At 56.3% G+C, this 23,636-nt stretch overlaps 1 protein-coding gene across 2 annotated transcripts; it reads right to left on the bottom strand.

Moving 5' to 3' along the window:
• Positions 1–1,187: 1,187 nt before the first annotated feature.
• KCNN1 (potassium calcium-activated channel subfamily N member 1) lies at positions 1,188–23,627 on the bottom strand. 2 transcript variants are annotated; one of them, XM_079772662.1, is made up of 9 exons: positions 23,491–23,627; positions 18,643–19,125; positions 17,773–17,868; positions 14,620–15,038; positions 11,718–11,859; positions 9,500–9,610; positions 9,004–9,131; positions 4,566–4,635; positions 1,188–1,606 (listed from the first exon to the last, which is right to left on the bottom strand). In XM_079772662.1, exons 2-9 carry the CDS (start codon positions 19,042–19,044, stop codon positions 1,358–1,360), a joined length of 1,617 nt encoding a protein of 538 aa, XP_079628788.1. In that variant the 5' UTR covers positions 19,045–19,125; positions 23,491–23,627; the 3' UTR covers positions 1,188–1,357. The 2 variants fall into 2 exon arrangements, with proteins under 2 accessions (XP_079628788.1, XP_079628789.1); XM_079772663.1 differs by having other exon boundaries at positions 11,718–11,878; positions 14,618–15,038; positions 23,491–23,602.
• Between the last annotated feature and the right edge of the window lie 9 nt (positions 23,628–23,636).

Here is a 23,636-nt window from a genome sequence, read left to right on the forward strand (position 1 = left end):
CTCCATCAGATGGCTGCACCCAAGGTGGGCACCCTTTTCTCATCACTGGATTTCACAGATAGGGAAACACAGGCCCCCAGAGGGGCAGCCACTGCCAGAGGTACCCAGGGATGGCAGTCACAACTCGAACCCAGGTCTGACAGCAGCCCACTGGCACCTCTCCACACCCTTCTCTCTTGCACCCAACCTATCTCCTCCAGCCAGGTGCCAATGGCTTTATCAGAGGCTGCCAGGGCCTGGGCTGTCTGCTGGGCCCAGGTTAGCCTCTGCAGGGGCCAGGGTTTCCCTCTCCACCCCCATCAGGGCCCAGCATCTGCCTAGTGCCTGCTGCCCCCTGCCTGACCCCCACACCCTGAGCCCAAGGCCTGGAGGGATCTTTCTGATTCTACCTGTGTCCAGAACCTTCCCTTCCGGCCCACCCCAAATGGGCCACTTTAACCCCACAATTGCACCACACCTTCCCCAACTCACACCAGCCCCCCATGAAGTGCCCTCCCCCAAGTCTGGGTTCTTCATGGTGGCCAGTGGGTCCCCAAGTTGGAGTCCTGGCTCACCACTCCTCACGTTGTAGCCCCAGGCTTCTCTGAGTCTCAGTTTCCCTATTCCACCCTGGTCAGGTTCTGGTAGAGTCAGTGTGATCATTTACCTCACGTTCCCTGAATACAGCAGGTGCTCAGTACACGTCCAATGAAGACTGAATAGCCCTCCTCACCCGTGTCAACTCCCTTATTGGACTGTGCTTCCTTGGCACCTGTCCACAGGGGGTGCTCCAGCAAAGCCAGCTGGTCAAAGGGAAGAATGTCTGACCATCCAGTGCCTCCTGTGGGGGCTGGGCCACATCCCCTGCAGGTCCCTCTATCAGAGCCAGGTGGGACTGGTGCCGATGTCCTCAGGCTCGGGCTCAGGAGACTACCAGGCTAGGAAGATGATGGAGATTGGCTCACCGTAACCCCCATATCCATTCTGGGACCCCAGGCCAGGTGTCCACCTCCCGTATTGTGACTATGAGTGTCCCCCAGCTACACACAACAGGCAGCAACTGGATGGGTCCTGCTTTATTAAGAACTGGCAAGGACCCCTCTCCCTGCTGTTCTGAGCCCACCGGGGGCCTGGGGAGAGTTAGGGGGCCAGGGAATCAGAGGAAGCCCTGGGCTCCCTAAGCTCCAACCAGGGAGAAAGCAGGCAGCAGCCACCCCTGTCCAGACAGTCTGGGTGGGACGGGCCCCTGGCCACTCAGCCCAATTCAGCTCTGGCTCCTGTACTCCAAGAGGCACAACTAGACCGGCCTTCCTGGATGGTGTGGAGGTGGCGGCCACACAATGGCCAAGATTGTGGGGTCCGGTGGTGGGCAGGGCCATCACCCGCAGTCTGAAGGGGCCACGGGTGGCCACCGGCATGGGGAGCTCTGGGCTGCCTGGTCTGGGGCGCCAGGCTGGGGAGGCAAGGGTGGGGGAAGTGGGTGTATGGCTTGGGTGATGAGGCTAGGCAAGGCCTGCAGGGAGGTGCCCAGCGCATCCAGGCGGCTTTCGAGGGCAGCCAGGCGGGCCTCAAGGTCCTCGTGCTGGGCGTGCAGCTCGGACATGAGGTCGTACATGGCATTCTGGGTCTGTGAGAAACAGAGGTGGGAGAGAGAAGAGGCTGAGTGAGACAGGGAGTGACAGACACACACACAGACATTTGCAACTGTGAGGACACCCCCAGCCCTGCAGGTCTCCTGCTAGATCCCAGGAAATGGTGGGAGAATAGGTGAGGGGACAGACAAGTTAAATGACAAGCTGGGGCCAGCAGGCCTGGGAAAGGCCAAGGGCTGTACTGGGGAGGGGTGGAGGTGACCAGAGCTGCCCTGAGGGACTGAACTGGCCACCTAACACATACAGTACACTAGGGATTGGATAGAGGTCTGGAGGGAGGTGAGTATCCAGAGGATCTGGCCCAATCACAGACCCAGGAACACGACAGCCATAATCGCTGTTATGATAGGCGACAGGTGTCCCCACCACCTTCACTACTCCCCACAGGGCAGCAGCACGGGCCAGTTCTACTACTGTCCAGAAGGATCCACTCTCGCCACCAGGTGGCGCTAGAACATCGCTCCGCGTCTCTAACCCCAGCTCTCGGTGACCAGACCCGCAGGCGGGAACCGGAGTTTACCGCCTCTCCTAGGCTTTGGAGGCGAGGACTGCAGGGGCAGGTCTGGCTGAGGGGGGCAGGTCTGGCTGAGGGGGGCAAACACCCCAACCCCTTGCTCCGCGGGAGAGAAATAGGATGAGGCGCCGATTACATACCTGCAGACTATCCCAGCCTTTCCACACCTTTGCCCTCCACCCTTTCTTCTGTTACCAGTAGGCTGACCCCACTAAGGGGTAGGGGAGGCGGGGGTGGGGGGTGGGGGGAGGACAAACACCTCGGAGCCCCTCCTAGGGCCACTGACCTTCACCCCAGCCTGCCTCAGGAACCACAGTCCCCAGGGTCAGAGGGTAATATCTGGAGGCATCCAACACTGGGGTGGTTCATTTTGGCCCTCTCTGAGATTTAAAAAAAATTGTTTTAAACTTAGGATATACAGGGTGTCCCCAAAAATGTATACACACTTTGAATAATGAATTCCAATGGGTTAAATCTGAAAAGAAAAAAACATCATTGAGCTATTAGCTGTAAAGTCTGGGACACCCTATATATTTTATTTTTGCCAGAGAAATACAAATTAAATTAGCAACCTTGGAAAGGAAAGCAGAAAAATTTGATTGGAAAACATTTTAACCTTGTTTAATTAAAAAAATTAGAAACCCATATAATCCAATCTAATTAAAGACTGAATTCAAAGAAGCTTTTGTAAAATGTATTTTGAGAGTATACCACCATGATTACAAGGTTTAAAATTTTAAAAATTCAAATTTCAATCATTTGTGCTAAAGAAGTGTAATATGGATAATTCAAATTATAATTCCTAGTATCTGAGTTTTTCCAAGGTATTTTACATTTATGGCTATAATCTCATATGACATCAAATTAGTTGGCCAATGATTTTTATATTCTCTTAGGGTTATGTTCTAGTTTCTACCACCAATTGAATTATTTATTTTAAAAACATGTTTTTATTGATTTCCGAGAGAGGAAGGGAGAGGGAGAGAGAGAGAAACATCAATGATGAGAATCATCGATCTGCTGCCTCCTACACATCCCCTACTGGGGATCAAGCTTGCAACTGGTCACCATGACCTCCTGCTCATAGGTCGATGCTCAACCACTCGCTGAGCCACACCAGCCGGGCTGAATTATTTCTTCAGGGTTCTAGAATGTTTTTTCCTCTGTAACGTTCCCTTCCAAATTAATTTTATGTAGGTTAATATTAAATTACTTTGCAATCTCTTGAAATGAGGAAGAGAGTGAGTCCACAATGAGCTGGGTATAAGAAGTGAAATAGAATAGGACTTAACATCTTCTAAAGATAACATTAAAGTAGCCTCTAACTCAGTGATGGCGAACCTATGACACGTGTGTCAGCACTGACACGCGTAGCCATTTCTGATGACACGCGGCCGCTGAGGCGGCCGCATGCCGAGGATGAAACATTTGCTGCTCCTGAGGATGAAACATTTGCGAAATAATGTTTTTTCCTCAAAGTGACATACTACCCGAGTTATGCTCAGTTTTTTGGCGAAGTTTGACACACCAAGCTCAAAAGGTTGCCCATCACTGCTCTAACTGATAATTGATTAGGGAGTGGGACCAATAGGCAAAGCTCACACATGAACTATTTATGAAGTATGTAACATTGTCAGGAGAAGTTCTGAATAGTGTGAGAACATTCTAAGAGAAAAGCAGGAAAGAGGGTAGGACTTGATGTTTGAACCAACAAATAGATTCATTTATAACACAAACTGATCGTACTGAGCTGTGGAATCAACTTTAATTTTCAAAAAGGTGTTTAGCTTTCTGTTGGGGCTATTACTTGAATTTATATCCGCAGCAAAAGTACATCATCAATTTTGCCCATATATACGATTTTCTTATATATTAATTAAAACAAACAAAAAACACTAGCCCACCCGGCTTGGCTCAGTGGTTAAGCATCAACCTATGAACCAGGAGGTGACAGTTCGATTCCCAGTCAGGGCACATGCCCAGGTTGCGGGCTCTATTCCAGTGTGGGGGGGGGGGGGCATGCAGGTGGCAGCCGATCAACGATTCTCTCTCATCATTGATGTTTCTATCTCTCCACCACTCCCTTCCTCTCTGAAAGCAATAAAAGTATATTTTAAAAAAATAAAAACTACTGCCAATGTTAAAAGTAGCTTTTACAGATGTAGATTCCCGGAGTTCCTCTCACAGTCAGAGCTTCTGGTCACGATGGACCCTTGCAGACAGGGCTGCTGTTCCCTGCTGGCTCCTATGCCCCGCATCCCTTGCTGGTGTCGCCTGCCTGCCCTGAGAACCCCAGTTCTGCCCCTCCCTCAGCAGGAGCTGTGCCCTGTCCTTTACTGAAATGCCCCCTTTCCTCCCCAGAGACCCAACCAGCCCAGACTGGCCCAGGGAGCCGTCCCACCGGGCCCCACCTTGCTCACCTTGGCCAGCTCTGCGAGTGTGTTGGCCTGGTCGTTCAGCTTTCCCTGCTCAATCTTCACACTCCGGAGCCTGGGGACCGGTGGGTGGGTGGGGTTGTGTGGAGGATGCATTGTTGGGGGGATGGGGGGGTCCCTCATGCACTTGCCCCACCCAGGGTTGCCATGTGGGACATGCAGTGGGGAGATGAGGTGGGAGTTGGGGTCAGGCCCCCTGCAGTCCATTCCCTCCCCACACATAGGGGGCAGCAGGGCCTGGGCGGCAGCTCAGCCACTGCCCAAAGTGACCACCGTCTGGCTGTGTGCATAGGGCCCGGCTCAGCACGTCTCAGTAAAGCCTGCACTGGTCTGCAGGGTGGACACCAGCCCTGGCCGCCTCCAGGAGCTGCCCCGGGGATGCACCCTGACCCATGACCACCATGCACCCCTGACCCTCAGGAGGAGACTTACTTCTGAGCTCTGGCAGGACCCGGGGGAGCAGAGAGAAATCACAGGGCAATTTTAATCTCAGCACCGCTGGGCAGCTCATGCCCAATGCTGCCCTCCTCCCACATGCTGACCCCTGGACCCGAGGGGCTGTTGCCCTTGCTCTGCCGAGGGGCTCAGCTTCTGAGAGGGCAGTGCCAGCCCCTCAGAGGTGCATCCGTCCTCTGCCCCCTCCCTCCAGCAGTATCCACCCAGCCCTGGCCAGGACAAACGCAGCTGCCCTCGCTCCGCAACTCTGCTGTCTGCCAACCTGTGCCAGGCACCTGGCCCTAGAGGTGACTTTTAGTCCAGTAAACTATACCCATGATGTTTCCTAAGGGGGAAACTGAGGCTCAGAGTGGCAAAGCCAATGGCTGGTAACACCCTGGGCAGCCTCTCTGCCCTTGGCCTCCACTAGCTGCCCGAGGCGTGAGGAATGGCCTGTGTGTCCGCACCTTCCTCTCCATGCCTCTGTAGCTAACCTGGGCCAGGGGAGCGGTTCCAGGTAAGACTCTCTTCTTCACTGGCTCAAACTCCGCCCGTGTGTGCCCACATGCGATGGATGCGTGGGGAGGCCCCTCAGGGCCCACCATGCTGAACACTGCCAGGGCCCCAAGACCCAGCCCTCAGTCTGGAGAAACGGAGGCGAATACAGATGGCCCCAGGAGGCTGCTGAGGAGCCCTGCCGTGCCTTCCCCGGGGAGTCATATGGGTTGAATGGTGTTCCCCACAAAAGATATATTGAAGTCCTAACCCCTAGGACCTCAGTATGTGACCTATGTCACCAGGTTAAGATGGGTCCTTGGGGGGAATCCTAACCCAATATGATTGGTGTCTTCATACAAAAGGGGAAGTCTGTACACAGACACGCGCAGATGGAGGACAACATGAAGACGCAGGAAGAATGCCACATGGAAATGGATCATTGGAGATGCATCCACCAGCTAAGGAACGCCCGACGCTGCCAGAGGCTCGGAGAGACCTGGAACAGAGCCTCCCCTGGCACCTTCACAGGGAACATGGCCCTGCTGACACCTGGATTTTGGTCTTCTGGCCTCCAGGACGGTGATCATAAATTCTGCTGTTTCAAGCCACCCACGTACTACCGCAGGCCAAGGAAACACACACTCCCCATCCATCTTCTCTGAGACCATGTCTTCCTTTTCACGGGCTTTGCATACAGCGCCCCTTCGTGGGGCCTCACGTGTGCAGAGCAGACCTCCCGTTTCCCTGGCGTTGGGCTCCTTCCCACCTCCTTGCCTTCCCTCAGCCTGTGGGCATCCTTGGTATGCCAGCCTGCCTCTCAGTTTCCCACTCACATCGTATCCGCCCTTCAGGCCCGAGTTCACACTTCTTGACTTCATCATCTGTTCTTGCAGGGCTACTGCTTCTGGTGGGGGTGGGGGTGCAAGGGGATCTAAAGGTGAGTGAAACAGTCCTGCCCCCGAACAAATGGTCACAGATAATTCACAGAGCAGGCGCCTTCTCCCCAGACCTGGCTCTCCTCAATTCTCATACTCCTACTTCCCCCAAAGAACTTTCTGGAACATCCCCTAGGGCAAGATCCAGGGCGGGGCCACGTCTAGTGTCCCCCACACCAGCTGGTGCAGGAAATGCTTGTGGAGTGATAAAATGACCCCATTGAGGGTGGAAATAACAACAATTCCAGTTCCTATATTTAGAAAATACTGTGCGGCAGTCAGGCGCAGGGGAGTCATCTGGCCATCCCACCTGTGTTCGATCGACATCACACTCGTTACCATCATCTCCTCTTTACAGATAAGATACGTGGAGTAGTGTGTCACTTGCCCAGGCCCCACTGTTAGGTGGAAGGGACCAGATTGGGAACCAGTGGTCAGCTAACAACTGTGGAAGAGTCAGCGAGGAGAGTTCCCTGTCCTCAAGGGTCTCAGAGTCTTGTGAGGAGGTAGGACTAACACCTGGGCACAGTGAAGTCAAGCCAATGAGATACCAGCTCCTCTCCCTGGTTTTCAGATGGCGGTGGAAGCAGAGGCAGAGAGCAAGGGCCGGGGGTGAGGTGGACGCTATGTGCTACCAAGAGATTGTTCTGTGCTGGGGACTATGCCAGGCATTTCTGCAAATCATCTCATTTAGACCTCCCGAAGTCCTGGGGTGTAGGGATTATTATCATTAGAAAGCATCCCAATGATAATAGCAAACACAATACATGTAAATGAACTAAACTCTCCAGTTAAAAGACAAGGATGGTAAGCAGCATAAGAAAACGTTTGGGGTGATGGATCTGTTCATTATCTTCACTGTGATGATAGTTTCATGGGTGTGGACATATGTTAACACTCATCAAACTGTACACTTTAAGTAGGTGCAGTTGACTGTATGTCAATTATACCCCAATAAAGCTGTTTTTAAAAAAGACTGAACAGAATTAAAAAATTAAAGCCCAGCTGGTGAGCTTCTTCTCCCACGGCCTGGTCTCTCCCTGGTAAGTGGTCATTCTCCTTTACCTTCTGGAAGCCCAGGCTCAGGGCTGTCCCAGCCACAGCTCGGGCTCCCTCCTCTATCCAACCTCCCCATCCCACCGCTCACATTGGCGTTCTCTGTGCTGCCTCTTGGTTATGGTTGAGTCGGTTGCCTTCCTGCTGTACTAGCTCAGACCCTAACACTGCTCATCTCACTCTCTAACTCATCAGCCCCTGAGTCTGGCCTGCGAGCTCCTGGGACAGGGAGCCTTCTCATTCACCGAGGAGAACCCACTTGTGAATGGGTTTTCTCATGATTTGAGACTTGGGAACTCTCTTCAGAGAGGCTCATTCTGAAAAGTGCCTAAGAACATGTTTTCACTCTTTTACATCAGGTACCACGGGGCTCCACCCCACAGAATTTGGAGCTGTTTAAATTCTAGACGGGGTGCTGTCTCATGCATCCTATATGTGGCACTTGAAATGTGGTTAGTCCGAATAAAAACAAGCTGTGAGTGTAAAATATACAATGGACTTTGAAGATTTAGTACAAAAAACTTTATAAAATACCTCAATGATTTTTTAAATCTTAATCACATGTTAAAATAATAATAATTTGGATACACTAAATAAATATATTAATTTTATTTTACTTGCTCCCTTTTGCTTTTTTAAAAAATGTGGCTACCAAGAAATGTGGAATTGTATATGTAGCTCATAGGATGTTTTGAGTGGACAGTCACTGGCATTTCATATCCTGTGAGCCAAACCTGGCCGGATGCCTGTTTTGGAAAATAACGTGTCGCACAGACACGCCCGCTCATCTCCACGGCTTTCCTGTGACAACAGCAGAGCAGAGTAGTGACAGAGATGGTCTGGGCCACGACGCCTGAAATGTTTACTGTCTGGCTCTTTACCGAAAATGTGCCAACTCTGGCTGCACACTGGACTCACCGGAGGAACTTAAGCTTAAGCCCAGACTAATCCCACACTGTAGAGTAACTGGTGTTGGGTGTGGCCTGTAGGATTTTTAAAAGCTAGTTGAGTGACTCCAACGAGCAGCCAAGGATGAGAACTACTTGAATGAGTAATTCTCAGGACAAAGGGACAAAAGAGGAAATTAAGTAGTTTCTAATTATTCCACACGAGCTTATAGATCCGGCCACAAATTCTGAGCTTCCCGCTAGCCAAAGCCAAAAGGGGATATTGCTTCAGTGTCTAAGGGGTAAAATCATTTGGGCTATTCCAGAGAATAAAATATGCTTCCTGCCATTTATGTTGGATGGACTGCATGCCTTACCAAAGGTGATTTCCCTGGATGAATGCTGGGCCCTTCATATCTCTCCCTCGGACCATCCCAACTACCCATCCAACAGAAGCTGCTGGTCCGTCACCTGACCACCTAGCATAGGCGGCCACGCCGAGGCCATGCTGGGCTGTCTGGCCGGGCCCTCGGCCTCTTCCCGGGGGGCGTGTCACGCTGCCTCCGCCCCAGGCGGACACAGAAACGTGGGTGGGAAAGGTGCTGGACTTACTGATGGATGGCTTGGAGGAACTTACGCTGGTGTTTCCGAACCCGGGCGTAGTCTGGCTTCTTCACCAGCCTGGTGTGTTTGTAGATGAGCCACGTCTCCCTGAGAACGTTAGCAGCGGCATTTTTCACCTGGGCCAGAGAAAGAACAGTTCCCCATTTCACACAGGGGAAACAGAGGCACAGAGAGGTCAACCTGCCAAGGTCAGCTTGTAAGTTGCACGTGGCTGCCTGGTCCCATCATTCCTGCCTCTCACTGCATGGCCCGCGGCAGGGCTGTGACTGGGCACACGGGTGGACCCTGTGGCCTTCTCCACGTCTCTGTGCACAGCTCCCGGGCGTTCTCATCAATGGCAGAGCCCAGTGCAGTGTTGGCATGCCCAGGGCAGTGTGGGGACCTGTGGGCACATGGGTGTGCCTGTAACGTGCAGAAGTAGGGCGGGGGGGGGGTCTGCCCTTGATGATCAGGAGGCTGGCATGATGGGGGCTGGCATCCTTACCCGCTTGGTGAGCTGAGTGTCCATCATGAAGTTGTGCACGTGTTTCTCTGCCTTGGTGAGCTCCAGTTTCCGGGCCACCACAGCCACCACGAGCGCCGTGCAGCCAGCCCCCTGCGTGAGGAGGGTGGAGCGCATCAACATCCTGCTTCAGGTGGGTCCCAGGCCAAAGCAGGACACGCTCCCTCCTCCAGGAAGCCTGTCCTGATCCCACCTTTGACTTCACCCTTCAAGCCTGCAGTGTTGGCTCAGACTCACTGACTCCCGACCCCATGTGCTTTATCCATCCAATGTCTGGGGAGCAAGTCCCACAGATGAGCTCATTTTATCCCAACAACTCCATTCTTACCTCCATTGGGCAGAGGGGGAAACGGAGGCTCGGAGATAAGAAAGGGACAAGGAACAGCAGGATCTGCAGGCAGGTTTGGGGCCGATGACCATGGAAGTGGGAGGATTTAGAATCTGTCAGGGCTTTGGGTCCGGGTATTGGGGACAGAGACTGGGCTAACAGGTTGCTGAACAGTAACGAGAGTCAGCTGACAGTGAGAAGGGAGGCATAAGGGAAAGGCCAGCCAGCTGCGCACAGTGGGGCACCTGCAGAAGGGAGGAGGAACGCACAGGTCCCAGCAGGTGGGGAGGGGGGAGGATGCCTCCTCATGTGGGTTCCCTGGTGGGTACAACCACTCTCCTCAGGATGCCCTTAGTGGCAGCCCAGCCAGAAAAGGAGGTCGCTTGGGGGCTGCTGGGAGGGACAGGGGGCAGGAGTGAGGCGCCAAGGAGGAGGGAAGGGCAGGTAAGGGAGGGGCAGCAAAAAGCAACACAGGAGGAAGAAAGTGGGGGAGAGGGGAGGTTCTGCCACAGAGAAGTGGGGTCCAGGGAGCCTAGGACACTCAGGCGGTGCCATCAGCCTCAGACGTGACCAGGAAGTAGGCGGCAGGGGCTGGTGACGGAGCCAGAAGCTGGTTCTCTGCCTGTGCTCGAGGCTGTCCCTGGTGCTTCACCTGCCAGCTGCTTCCGCCTGCGGCGGCTGAGTACCGGGTGGGAGGAGGGAGAACCCCGGCTTGGGCCCTGAGGGCTGGGGGCGTGGCTGGCACGAGCTCACTTTTTCTCAGGGGTGGAAGAAAACACTTATGGGGAGGAGTGGACAAGGGCCAGGGACACTGTCAAACTCTCCTGGTTGGGCCAACATGCCCGGCTTGGTGAGGTGGGCACCAAGGGACCCTCCAAGGAAACCCCGATGAGGGTTCCTGACCAGGCCAAGGACGTTGGGAGGACCCACGAGCCTGTTCTCAGGAAAAGCCCTGTGATTAGGGGCAAAGTAACACGCCGGAAACCTGCACGTGGCATGCTACACGGCAAGGAAGGAGAAGAGGTGACCGCGCTGAGCAAAAGAGGCTGGGCTCGGAGGAAGGCCCGCCGGGATACCCTGAAGTTCAGGGACAGGGAAACGCGGGGTTGGTGGGACAGTGGAAGGGGATGGGTCTGTGAGCAGTGAGGGGAGGAGACGCACTGGGCACAGAGGGAACAGGAGAGAGCCAACAGAGTAGCTAAAAGGGACCCAAGCATGACCGTGTGTGTGTGTGTGTGTGTGTGTGTGTGTGTGTGTGTGTGTGTGTGTGTGTGCGCTGGGGGGCGAGGGCTGGGAGTGAGCTGTTGGCTGGACATGAAACTGGTTTTCTGGAAGGAGCCGCATCCCAGAGAAGAGAACACGGCTTTTCCATTCCACTGAGGGTTTTCTGGGTTAAAGCTCATTTATCTGAGTGTTTTTGTTTGTTTATTTAGAAAGTCCATTTGCTGGGGGGGTGGGGGAGATTGTGGCTGATCTTTACTTTCCCCTTCCACTGTCACAAAACAACATAAGCACGTGTGCACATGCCCTTTCACCAGGGAGGGGCGCTCCGCTCAGCCAGGAGGCGGGCGGCCCTGGTGGGGAGGCAGGAGGACGCGGCCCCCAGCGGCCTCCAAACAGGAGGGAGTGAGAAGGGAGGGGAACAGAGCAACTGGGCTTCAGGTTTCAAGAGATGGTGACACCTGAGAACAGGGCGTTAGAGCAGGGGGCTGTGCGGAGCCTCTGCACGAAGGCCCCTCCTTCTGAGGGAGGAAAGGAAAGGGTGGTGGGGGTGGCGTCATGTTTTTGCGAGAACAAATGCCTGTCTGTGTGGTACAACTTGTGACGGTGACCTCCCTGTCGGCGGGGGACGTGCAAGGGCCCGGCCCTTACCATGATGCCGGTGAGCAGGCACACGCCTTTCCCGCAGTAGGTGTGTGGCACCATGTCTCCGTAGCCAATGGAGAGGAAGGTGATGGAGATAAGCCACATGGCCCCCAGGAAGTTGCTGGTCACTTCCTGTTTATCGTGGTACCTAGGGAGAGTAGGGAGGGCTGGTCAGCCCGCACTGGTCCCTCCTCCTTCATCACACCCCCTGGGGCAGTGCTAGAATCAGGGAGCCAGTCACTCCGAGGGCTCACAGTGATAAAGGCGTGGTTGAGGGGGGTGGTGCTCCCGGGACAGAGGGCACCCAAATCCTCCTCCCAGGCCCCGTTTCACCCTCCTTCCTTCACCGACCCCAAAGCTGCTGCTCGGGACATCTGCCCTTCTAGCCCTGGGCACGGAGCAGAGAGGGGGCCAGGTGAGGTATGTCCACATGTGTCCACGCATGTCCACCGGAACCTTTCCCATAGACAGACAGACAGACAGGCGTGGACACGGGTGGCCATGGGCACCAGAAGCGGCACGGAGGTGAGGAGTCACATCAGACACCAGGAAGAACTTCCCTCACCAGCCAGCCCTGAGGGAGGGGTCTGTTGGGGAGATGTGGGGTTGAAGAATCATGCTCCAGGACTTGGGTGAAGAAGGGATATCGATATGTGGAGGGCAGCACCAGTCACCCCAATCCCACGCCTGGGTTGATCTGGGGGTAAGGAGAGAGGAGACAGCATACTTAGCCCTGGGGAGAGCCTGGGGCTGAACTTTTGATGTGTGTGTGGGGGTCACAGGCCCCAAGGCCTTGCAAAGCACACTGCTTTGTCCCCATCACGGACTGGCCCGGGACCCTGGCCACACAGACTATGAACAGGTTCTACCCATGTCAGCCCAGGCCGGGGGCCGAGCGGCTGGTTCTCTGGGTCTGGGGGCAGCTCCAGGTTCTGCTCTGGGCCAGCCCCAGCCTGCAAAGCCCCTTCAGCTTGGGGGAGCCCTTTCCAGCTAAACCCCTCCTTAGCAGGCCTCAGGCCACCTGAAACCCCGCCAGTGGGCGAAGACCTCCTCTGAAAGGGTTCAAGGTCAGAGGTCAACCATGGTGGCACAAAGGAGGGGGGGCCTCACTGTGGGGCTGTAGGGGGGCTGGGGGAAGGCTGTTCAGGTAGATGGGGCTGGGCCAGGGGTTCAAGGTGGGGAGGAGATGGAAGGGAAGCCCCAGTGGGAGCGGGAGGGACGGAGGCCGTCACAGCAGGTCTGGTGTTGGGGCATCTCCGCCCCACTGGGGGGCTCCCAAGCTGCTTGCTGGGTGCAGGGGACAGAAACTGACCCCCATCTTTCACTGAGGTACCTGAACCCCAAGCTGCCTCAGCCTCCAACTCTGTGGAGACCAGCACCCCCAACTCAGGAGGCAGGAGGGGGGCTCTCCAGCCATGGGTGGGTGCTGCAGAACCCCCAGGACCAGGGAGGGGGGGCATGCGGGAGGTGAGGTAGGGGTGGGACAGAGCTGTGGGGCAGAGGGAGGCAGGCGAGGGGGTTTCAAGCAGCAATATGGGCTCAGAATTTAGGATTGGCTGCCCCCCTCACCCTGCCCCATTCCCCACCCCCACCTGGGGCCCCCTGAAATGATCCAGCCTGGACCTCAGGGATGCCTGAGGAGGGATACCTCTCTCATTCCCCAGACCTTGATCTGAGCCTGCCCTGAAGGGTGGGGAGTGGGCTGTGGGAACTGACATTGGGGCATATCAGGGGTCCAAGGAGGCCCCGTGTGACCCCCAGGTGGTAAGCCTTGATGACAAGGAGCGGGGGCTTGAAGGGGTGAGGACTGAGGTCCTGGGGGGCAAGTCCAGCCCAGGGCCCCCTCCCCCAGGAAGCCCAATCATAGCACCACCTAACACAGACCCCTCCTGAACAAGGTGCCCCTCCCTCCCTGGATCCCCGGGGGGTGGGAGACAACCAGAAACAGGCTCTTAGGAATGTCCCTTTGCCCCTGAGAGCCTCAGTTTCCTCATCTGTAACTTGGGTTGATGGCTGCCATTGTCCAGGACTGTTGAGAACAAAACCCAAGTAGGGATCCTAAAGGCCGGGCCAGTTCCCTTCACCCCAGACTCCAGGTCCCTGGGTCAGCTGCCCAAACAAGACGCTAGAGCTCAGCCCTTTTTCCTCCCCACACCTTGGACAGAGCCCCCAAGGGCCCCAAGTGGACAGAAGCTGCGAATGGCCTGCCTCCCACCGTCCTGAGCCTAACTCAATCCTACCTGCCCCCCCACACCCCTCCCCCCTCGGCAGCTAATCTTAAATTCCTCACGGGCAGCACGGCGGCAGCAGCTCTGCACACACAGCTTGGCCAAGCCTGGGACTCACATGTTTTCCCTACAGTCCAGCGGGGCAGGCAGAGGGGAGAGGAGAGCAAGTTAAATCGGGGTAGAGACAGGCAGCTGGGCGGGCACCCTGTTCCTGCTGCCTCCACTGCCTGGGCCAGAGGTCAGAGGCCAGCTGCCCGCAGAGTAGAGGGGCTGGGAGAAAGAGAAGCATGAGTCCCCCTGGAGGAAAGTGGGGGGAAGGGGGCTGGGGTCGCAGAGGGGTGTGGGTCAGGGGTGGTTGGGGACACAAGGCTGGAGTCCCAGGGTTTTGGATAGTCGCTGAGGCCGGGAACTGGACGGGGCAGGGTGGGGGAGATCAAGGGGATGAAAGAGATGGCTGGAGGAGCCTGGGTCACTGAAGTCATGGATGGGCCTGGGGTCGTCAGGGTCAGGGTCAGGAGGATGGAAGTGATTGCTAGGGAAGCCCTGGGCACTGAAATAATGGGTGGGCCTGGGGCTCACTGGGATCAGGGGGACAGAAGCGATGGCTGGGGGAGCTGAGTCACCGAAGTCATGGGTGGGCGTGGCGCTCACCGGGTTAGGGGCTGGGGGTCAAGACACACCTCTCGCAGACGCGCACGGTCCAGGCGGCGATGATCCAGGAGGAGATGCTGAAGACGAGCAGCACGGTGCCTGGGCAGATGGTCATGAGCGTCTTCATGACGAAGCGCGTGTTGAAGGTTATCTTGTTGAGCGCCCCGATGCTGCGGGACGAGGCGTCCGTGAAGATCTTGCTGTGCAGCAGCATGACGCGGCCCAGCAGGTAGAGGCGCAGGAACATGGGGACGGACAGCAGCACGTCCACGTCCGCCTCGGCCGCCGCTGGCGCGTACGTGAAGGCCAGCCGCGCCGTCCACGTGAAGCGGTAGTGGCCGGGCACCGGGTGGATGGCGCACACGGCCAGCTCCAGGGAGATGAGGAGGACGCGCTCACACGTCATGGCAATGCGCCAGTCGTCCGCCCCATTGTCCACCATGAACAGCTGCGGAGGGCAGACAGGCGGCAGCGGTGGTCTCAGACACACATCCAGCCCCCCCCTCTCCCCCAGCGAGACCCGAGGTGAAATCCCTCCCACTGGACTTTTACCAGAAACACGCCTCATAGGCACAACTCCTTACATCCCAGGGTTGGCCACACTCCAAACTAAACATGGGCCCGGCGGTCCACAAAAGGTTAAACACAGAATGACCATGACCCAGCAATCCCAATCCTAGGTGGGATCCGCAAGAGAAAGGAAAACAGACGCTGGGACCAGTTCTTGTGCACGCACAGCCACAGCCGCACTGTTCACACCGCCGGAAGTGGGAACCACCCAGTGTCCATCAAAGGAAGGGGGTGAACAAAATGTGTCCATTCACCCGAAGGAGTGCTACTCAGCCACGAAGGGGAGTAAAGCACAGGCACACCCCACAATGTGGATGACCTGGAAGACATCAGGCTGAGGGACAGAAGCCAGACACCAGGGCCCAGGGGCACGCGGCCACCCCGTGGGTCTGGAAGGTGGAGCGTTCGGCCGAGAGGATTCTTCCTGAGCCTTCCGAGCTCATGGAATCTGCCCTGCTGGCTCTGAGACTTGATTAGAACCCATGCCCTTTGCTTCCTTTGGATCCTCCCTTTTGGAAGAGGAATGTCTGTCCTGTGCCTGTGCCAGCACTTGTCTGAGTCACTGCTGGCGAAGAAGCTTACCTTAGTCTCACCCAGATCTCACTCACATGGTACTTAGATGAGACTTTGGACTTGATGCTGAAATGGCTTAAGACTTTGGGGGATATTGGGATGGAATGAATGCATTTTGCATGGGAGAAGGACATGAATTTGGGGGATGCACCAGAGGGTGGGGTGTTATGGGCTGAATCATGTCCCCTCAAAATTCATATATTGAAGCCCTAACTCTCCACGTGACTGTATTTGGAGACAGGACCTTTAAAGAGGTGATTAAGGTTAAATGAGGTCATGAGGGTGGGGTCTTAATACTATAGGACTGTGTCCTTTTAAGAAGAGGAAGAGCCCTGGCCGGGTGGCTCAGTTGGTTGGAGTGTCATCCCGTGCACCAGATGGTTCGGGTTCGATCCCCGGTCAGGATGCGTGTGAGAGGCAACCAATCGATGTTTCTCTCTCACATAGATGGCTGTTTTTCTCTCTCTCCCTTCCTCTCTCTCTAAAAATCAATAAAAAATCATATCTTCGGGTAAGAATTAAAATGTAAAAGAAGAAGAGGAAGAGGCACCGGGAATACATGCACACAGGGAAAAGGCCCTGTGAGGACACAGTGAGACAGTGGCTGCCTGCAAGTCAAGGAGAGAGGCCTCACCAGGACCCGGTCCTGCCAGCACCTGATCTGGGATTTGCAGCCTCCGGAACTGTGAGAAAATAAACTTCTGTTTGCTGAAGCCACTCAGCTGTGCAAACTTCCTTCTTTCTTTTTATGGTTGAATACTAAATAAATGAATAATATATAAATAGAATAATATATTAACAATACAATGAGCCCTGGACAGTTTGGCTCAGTGGATAGAGCGTCGGCCTGTGGACTAAAGGGTCCAGGTTCGATTCCAGTCAAGGGCATGTACCTCAGCTGCAGGCTTGATTCCTGGCCCTGGTCAGGGCTTGTGAGGGAGGCAACCAATCAATGTGTCTCTCTCACTCTGATGTTTCCCTCCGTCTCTCCCCCTCCCCTGCACTCTCTCTAAAAAAAAAATCAATGGGAAACTATCCTTAGGTGAGGATTAACAACAACAAAATAATATTACAATGAATAGCAATGCCACTGTATGAATAGACCACATTTGGTTTATCCATATACCTGTTAACAGACATCTAACTTCTTTCCACTTTCTGGCTATTGTGAAGAGGGCTGTTATGAACATCTGTGTGCACGTTTTTGCGTGGATGTTTTTGTTTCTCTTGGATCTACACCTAGGAGCGGATTTGCTGGATCACTTGGTAACTAACTCTGTGAGTAACTGTTTGAGGAGCTGCCAGACTGCTGTTCCCAATGGCTGTAGCCTCAGAACGGCTTCCTTTCAGCTCAGTTGTCACTGTCCCCTTCGCTGCTGCCCTCAGCCACATCCAGGGCCCTTCCCGTGCGCCAGACCCTGGTGTCTTCATAGACATCTACACACGGTGCAACCCAGGTAGGATTTTCCTCCACCCATTTCCTGCCAGACTGTCAGGGGTCAGAGGCCAGAGGTGAGGAGCCAGATCTGACATCCTTTGGTGTCCCTGGGACCTGGCACCAGACCCAGGGGATGTCAGCCCTCTGTGGGCACACCTGCCTGACATGCCCTGAGCTGGACTCAAGCCTGGCCTGGTTTTGATTAATCCCCCAAAAGAAGAACAAACTCCCTGGCATGGGATAAATCTTTTAAATGCAGGGTCCTATTGAATACGAAAGGAGCCTGGTGCTAATAACACTGGTTTCCACCACTGTAAACCCTCAGAAGACCCCAGGGCTCCACATGGGCCATCCATGTGTGCTAGACCCTAGCTCACCCCCACCTCCCACCCTGCGCTCTGACGGACCCTTTCTCAAATAATCAATAAAAATTAAAACATAGACACACGTTCTAGGAAACGTTAGAGTGGTCGAAATGGTGTGTCTTCACAGAGATCCTTTTCTATAAGGAAGCTATCGGTCCTCTTATGCTTAGGGGGCTGGGGCTCCAGGTGGCTGGTGTGGAGGGAGAGGGGGTACCCCAGCCCAGCTGGGCACTGACCTGGATTTCCCGGGCATGGTAGAGGATAACCAGACCCAGCAGGATGACTGTGGAGAGGCTGATGAGGCATTTGAGTGCAAATGAGTACAGGGACTCCTGGGCAGAGAGAGAGCAAACAGCAGGACGATGCTGAGGGGGGGCGGGGGGGCAGCCCTCTGACCCTCATACCTGGGCACTTCACTCAGAAAGTGGCACTCTTGCCCTTACTCTTTAGCCTGGGCTTAGAGTAAGATGGGTTAGTACTTCACAGTTTGTACGGCCTGGCTTCATGTGGGTGTAGTACTTCAGAATGGATAAGGCTCAGTATGCCATGGTGTATAAGGCCTAGCCTCATACGGACATAGCACTTCAGAGTTTATAAGGCCTGTTCTCACACAGGCACAGCATTTCACCGTTCACAGGCAGACAGCCCTGATCGCTCCGTCCTCACACACCCTCAGGCAGCGCTAAGGGACCCACAGCCAGGCTCGTAACCTGGCCCCCGCTGCTGGGGGGCGGGAGTGAAGCTCTTTCCCTGCTCTCCACCCAGGCCTTGTCTGAGCTCCCCCAGCCCAGGCATATCCTGGGGGACATCCCCTACCCCACCCTGAGCCAGGGTATGGCCCTTGGTGCAAGCGGGGGAATGGACTCGAGTCTCTGTCCCCCATCTGCAGTCTCCCTGCCACCCCAGGAAGAGGGCACAGCAGGATCCCCAGGAGCCCCCCATCTCCCATCTCCAGGGTCCCCTGTATCCCCCATCCTCCTCTCCTGGGGCCGATGTGCCCTGATTCCATGCCCGAGGGATGATGGGGAGCCAGGTGTGCCAGGCAGGGCCTCTGTGAGGTACGGGTAGGGCTTCCCTGAGGTGCCAGGGGGAAGGGCCATGCCTACCTTAGTGTAGACCCCCCAGGACAGCTCCGTCTCTGTCACCATGACAACGATGCCAAACATGCCAAAGATGAGGGCGTAGTCACTGAGGCGCTTCCGCTTCTCGAAGAGCACCCGCCGGTGGCCCAGGCGGTGGCCCACGTTGGGGGGCCTCCTGGAGCCCCTCTGCCCACCCACCTCATCCTCCTCATCGTCTTCCTCCTCCTCCTGGTCCTGGGAGTGCCCTCGGGGGCTGCCGGGTGAGAGCCCGCCCAGCTCGTTCTTGGCCACCACGACTTGGAGGCCTGGACTATGTGGGGGCTGCAGGGGGCAGCTGGCCTCGGCGTCCGGAGGGTCTCGGGTCAGGGCCCCCAGTCCGCCTCCCAGCGGCCGCCCCCCACAGCCATTGTGGCTGTGGTTGTTCATGACTATGTGGGTGCCGGGGTTGGGCTCACTGCAGGCTGCCTGGGGCCCGGCATGGCTCAGCAGCTGGGCTCCCACGCTGACCTGCAGGGGCAGGAGGGACATGGTCATACCAACTGATCAGAGGGCCCGGGACCACTGCGAAAACCCTCAAACCTTCTCGTGGCTCCCCAGTGTCACTGCATAAAAACCAAACTCCCCACCGTGGCCAGGAGGCCCTCTGGGGTCCCAGTTCCACACCATTCGTCCTTCTCACTCTCCCCAGAATCACTCCCTTCCAGAAACACTGGCCTCCCTCTCACCTATCCCAACCAGCTTGGCCCTGCCTCAGGGCCTTTACATGTGCTGTGCCCTCCACCTGGAAAACCCTCTATCTGACCTTTGCCCACTGGCTTTCTGGGCCTAGACAGTGCCTAGCACACAGCCACTACGCAGTAAACACTTCTGTATGCCCTGAGATTGATTGGCAGGTGTGCCTGGGAGGAGTAGAGGTCATGCAGGTGCATAGTCGGGAGGTGATTCCAACCTGGGCTAGTCTCCCACTGACCTTCAGGCTCTTGGACAATTTAACCTCACTTCACTGAGCCTCCAGTTCCGCCCCTCAAGTTGTTCCGAGGCCTTAACACACTTAGGCAGGTACAGGCTATGGCTAGGGTAACATTAGGGACTGAGGCTGGGGCTATATAGAGACCCCCAGCTCCCTCCTGACTGGGTGGAGGGAGGTCAGTGATCTCCAGATTCCAGGACCAACATGGCAATCTGGGACTTAACTCTAAGATCCCAGAATTGAATCTATAGGGCCTGTGGGACATGCTCAGCCTGGCCCTGTGACACGGGGCCAGCCTCAGTTTCCCCGCCAGGCCGAGGAGCAGATTGATTGCACAACATCCTCAGATATTGCCCCAGCACAGGGCAGTAATGTGGGTGTCATGTGCAAGAGCAGGGACCTCAATGATCCTGTCTGCTGGGTTCTGACCTGCCAGACCCACCCCAGCCTACTCTCTAAACCTTGCACGCCACCTGCTGTCACTCCACCAATGTTTCTTAACCATCGTCACAGTTTATATGGGCTGGTCTCCTGCAGGCCCAGCACTTCACAGTTTATAAGGCTGTTCCCTACCCCGGACATTCCCCACACCTGATCCATTACATACTCGTCTCCATATTTCACACAAATTTTCTCTTAAATCTTCGAAATATGCCCAAGAAGGGGGTCCTGGTATTTGGCCAGTTTTATAGAAGGGGAAACTGAGGCACTGTGCTGTGATGGGACTATCTCCTTACAGGGGAGATTCTGGACCACGCTGCCTGGTTGAAATTCTCCCAACAAGCTTGGCAGCAGTGGGCAGTGTGCCAAGTGTGCTCCCCTTTGAAAAGGCTAAGCCAGCATGCACTGGGGGACTAGGAGGGGGACTGTGTGCACAGACAGGACATCTCCCCGGCCCTGAGACCATGCTCTGGGGGTGACAGGTGCAGAAACTGTCTTGTCAGGACATGCCAAGATAAGCCATGCTGCTGGGCAGGGCATAGGCGACCTCTGCCAGAGCCCTATGCATCACAGGACCCCTGTGTCCTTGTCCGGTGCCCCCAGACTGCGTATGTCCTGCTCACTGTGTGTCCCCAGATGCTGGTACCAGCACACAGAAGTGCAAGAAACGTTCCTGCCATGGTCAGTGACCTCATGAGTCTTAGAACATGTTCCTCCCTCACCCCTACCACCCATCACGTCCACCGGGCTGTGGCCACCTGTGGCCTGACACTTCGCAATGTATAAGGCCTGGCCTCCTGCAAGCTCGGCACTTCACAGTATATGAGGCCTGGCCTCTCATGTGGGCCCAGTGTGTCACAGTTTATAAGGCCTGGCCTCTCACGTGGGCCCAGTGTATCACAGTTTATAAGGCTGACCTTGGCCCGGATCTGTGTGTGTGTGTGTGTGTGTGTGTGTGTGTGTGTGTGTGTCACAAACACTAGGGTGCTCCTCTCCTCCTGGGCTGTGGGACATTCCCCCATCACCACCATCAGGGACCTGCCACCTTAAGGGCTTTTGGCTGCTAGGCGGGTCTGGGAGCTTGTCAGCACAGCAGCCCCAGACCCTGCCCTTGCCTGGGAGAACAGGAAACCCCAGGCACCCCGCTCCCCATCCTTCCTGAAAGTGCAAATCCTTGCTGGGGGTTCTGGGGGCCCAGGCAGGAGAGGTGGGAGGCCTGGCAGACAGGACCAGGAGGGGGTGGGGGCCCGCAGACGACCTTCGGAAATGCACCAATGAAGATGCAATTTGGGGATGTGACTCAGCCACCCAACACACAGGCCAAATCCAGCCATTTGTCGGCCACGCTGCTCCTTGCCTGGCAGCTGAGGCCTAAGGTGCCCCGGGCAGCGTGAGAGTGGGGGCGTGGGCTTCCATGCGAGCAGAGGGTGGAGGCATCCCGTCATGTTGACATGCCCCTAGTGCTTCCTGTGGCTGAGCCCTTTATCAGAATGATCACATTTAACCTCCATCGCCACTCGGCAAGGCAGGTGGCATCCCTGACCCCTTTTTATAGACAGGAGACAAGGCTCAGAGAGTTTCAGTACCTTGCCCAAGGTCACACAGCCAGGAAGGGCAGGAACTAAGTGCCAACTGGGGGGCGGGGGTGGGGGCGGTGGGTGGCAAGATCTGCCTGGCTCCCTCTTGATGAGCTGCCATCTGGAGAGGGAGCCAGCCCGGCCCTATCCTGAGGGCCCCCAGAGCTCAGGGCAGAGGCATGATGGGTGCCCATGCCCTACCGTGACCTCCGAGAAAACAGAACGACAAAGTGGTTTGCCTGAGATCCCACAGGAGAAGCAGTCCTTTTCTGAGGGCTGAGTGGGACCAGAGGGACCTGGGGACAAGAGGCCCCGCCCCTTCCCAGGTGTACCTCCCCCACGCCCACTGCAACCTGGACCTAAAGCTGGGGTCCCCAGGACCCTCAGGGATTCCCAAAGACCCAAGGGCCCCTCTGAAACCAGGGGCAAGGTTGGGATATCCACTAAAGGGTGTGTTGTTTTTTTTTTTTTAGTGAAGTCTCTCAAGTTCTCCAAGGAGCTCCCCTAAATGGTGAGTAACACCCTATGGGCTGCATTCGGTTGTGAGGGATCCTGGAATGGCCCAAATTGTCAAATGTGTCTGGAGCTTGAGCCCTCCATTGGCTGAAGGCCAGGGTAGGAGGGTGAGCAGAGCTCCCTTCCACACCATCCCAGACACACTGTGGGAACCCTGTGAGCCAAACGGGACAGGGGGCACTCAGGAGGGCTCTTGAGGGACTGAAGAAGGTGGGCAGGCAGCAGGAAGCAGGCTGCTCTGCCACGCAAAAGGAAGACAGAGAAACCCAACAGACCCCAAAGGCACTCACAGGAACCTTTCTTACAAATGACAGGTTGGGTGCCGTAGCTGCCCAGAGGGACCCTCAGCATCCCAGCCAGGGCGAAGTCACCTCCTCGCTGCCTCTTCAGTAAAGCCGCATCTTGGTGTCCACCCATCAGGGTGGGTGGCCAGATCCCATGTGGAAAGTCTTAGCATGTGGCCATGGAGACACCTGCCACAGTGCTGCTGCCCAGCACCAAGCTTTGTCCTTCACAGACGGACCGGGAGGAGGTGCCCCCGACCCCTCAGTTCCCAAGGCAGAGCCCCCTGTGAGGCAAGATGCCCACCACGCTGTTTCCAGAAACCACGGCCAGAGCACATGGTGGAACCTTCTGGGATGTGTGGACAAGTCGTGGGTTGTGTGTCCTGTGGAGGGTGGGGACGGACCCGGGGACCCCTCTCCCATTCCAGCACTCTGGGGCCCTCACTCTGCAGGGTGCACAGGATTCACTCGCCCTCCCTCCCCATGGACTGCCCAGCACCGGTGCAGTGAGGTGCTGGCTGGCTGCCTGATCCCTCAGGCATTCCCCCATCACCACCATCAGGGACCTGCCAGCAGCCAGCAGGGTGCAATTAGCCTGCCCTGCCCTCCCCAGGCTGCCTCCACCAGCGCCCCCCACACTGCTCCATCTCCACCAGCTTCTCTCACTCGGCCCCAACCGCCAGCGCTCACATCTATGGGCCACCCCCCAGGATAGCGGGCAGCGCCCTGTGCGGGGTGCCCCAATCTCTGTCCAAGGTGAGCTGGGCTTGCTGACCCCTACCGTGGTGGCCCTGACTGCTGGATCCAGGGGCCAGCAGCGAGGGTCTCCTTACTCCCATTCCCAAGTCAGTCCCGGGTCACTGCCTCCACCCTGAGGACACCCCCCACCGTATCCATGGAGTTTGGAGACTCACCCCCCAAAGAGAACCCAGCACCCGCCCCATGCGGGATGGGGGTCCGAGACTCGTCACTCAACCTGGCAGTGCACAGACACACATGCCCTTCCCCGTGTCCCCAGCCCCAAACCGGTCCCCCTCCCGGACGTGCCTCCTTCCCCGGCACCCCTGCCCATCCCACCCCATACCTGCGGGGCTCGGCTCAGCCGGGCGGTCGAGGCTGGAGGAGACAGTGTCCCGTGCGGACAAGGACCCACAGGACGGGGCCGGGGCCGGGGCCGGGGCCGGGGTCTCGGCGGGGACGGGCAACGGCGGCGGGACGGTGGGCCCGACG

The sequence above is a fragment of the Cnephaeus nilssonii genome (assembly GCF_951640355.1).
Source record: "Cnephaeus nilssonii genome assembly, chromosome: 5".
NCBI classification, from domain to species: domain Eukaryota; kingdom Metazoa; phylum Chordata; class Mammalia; order Chiroptera; family Vespertilionidae; genus Cnephaeus; species Cnephaeus nilssonii.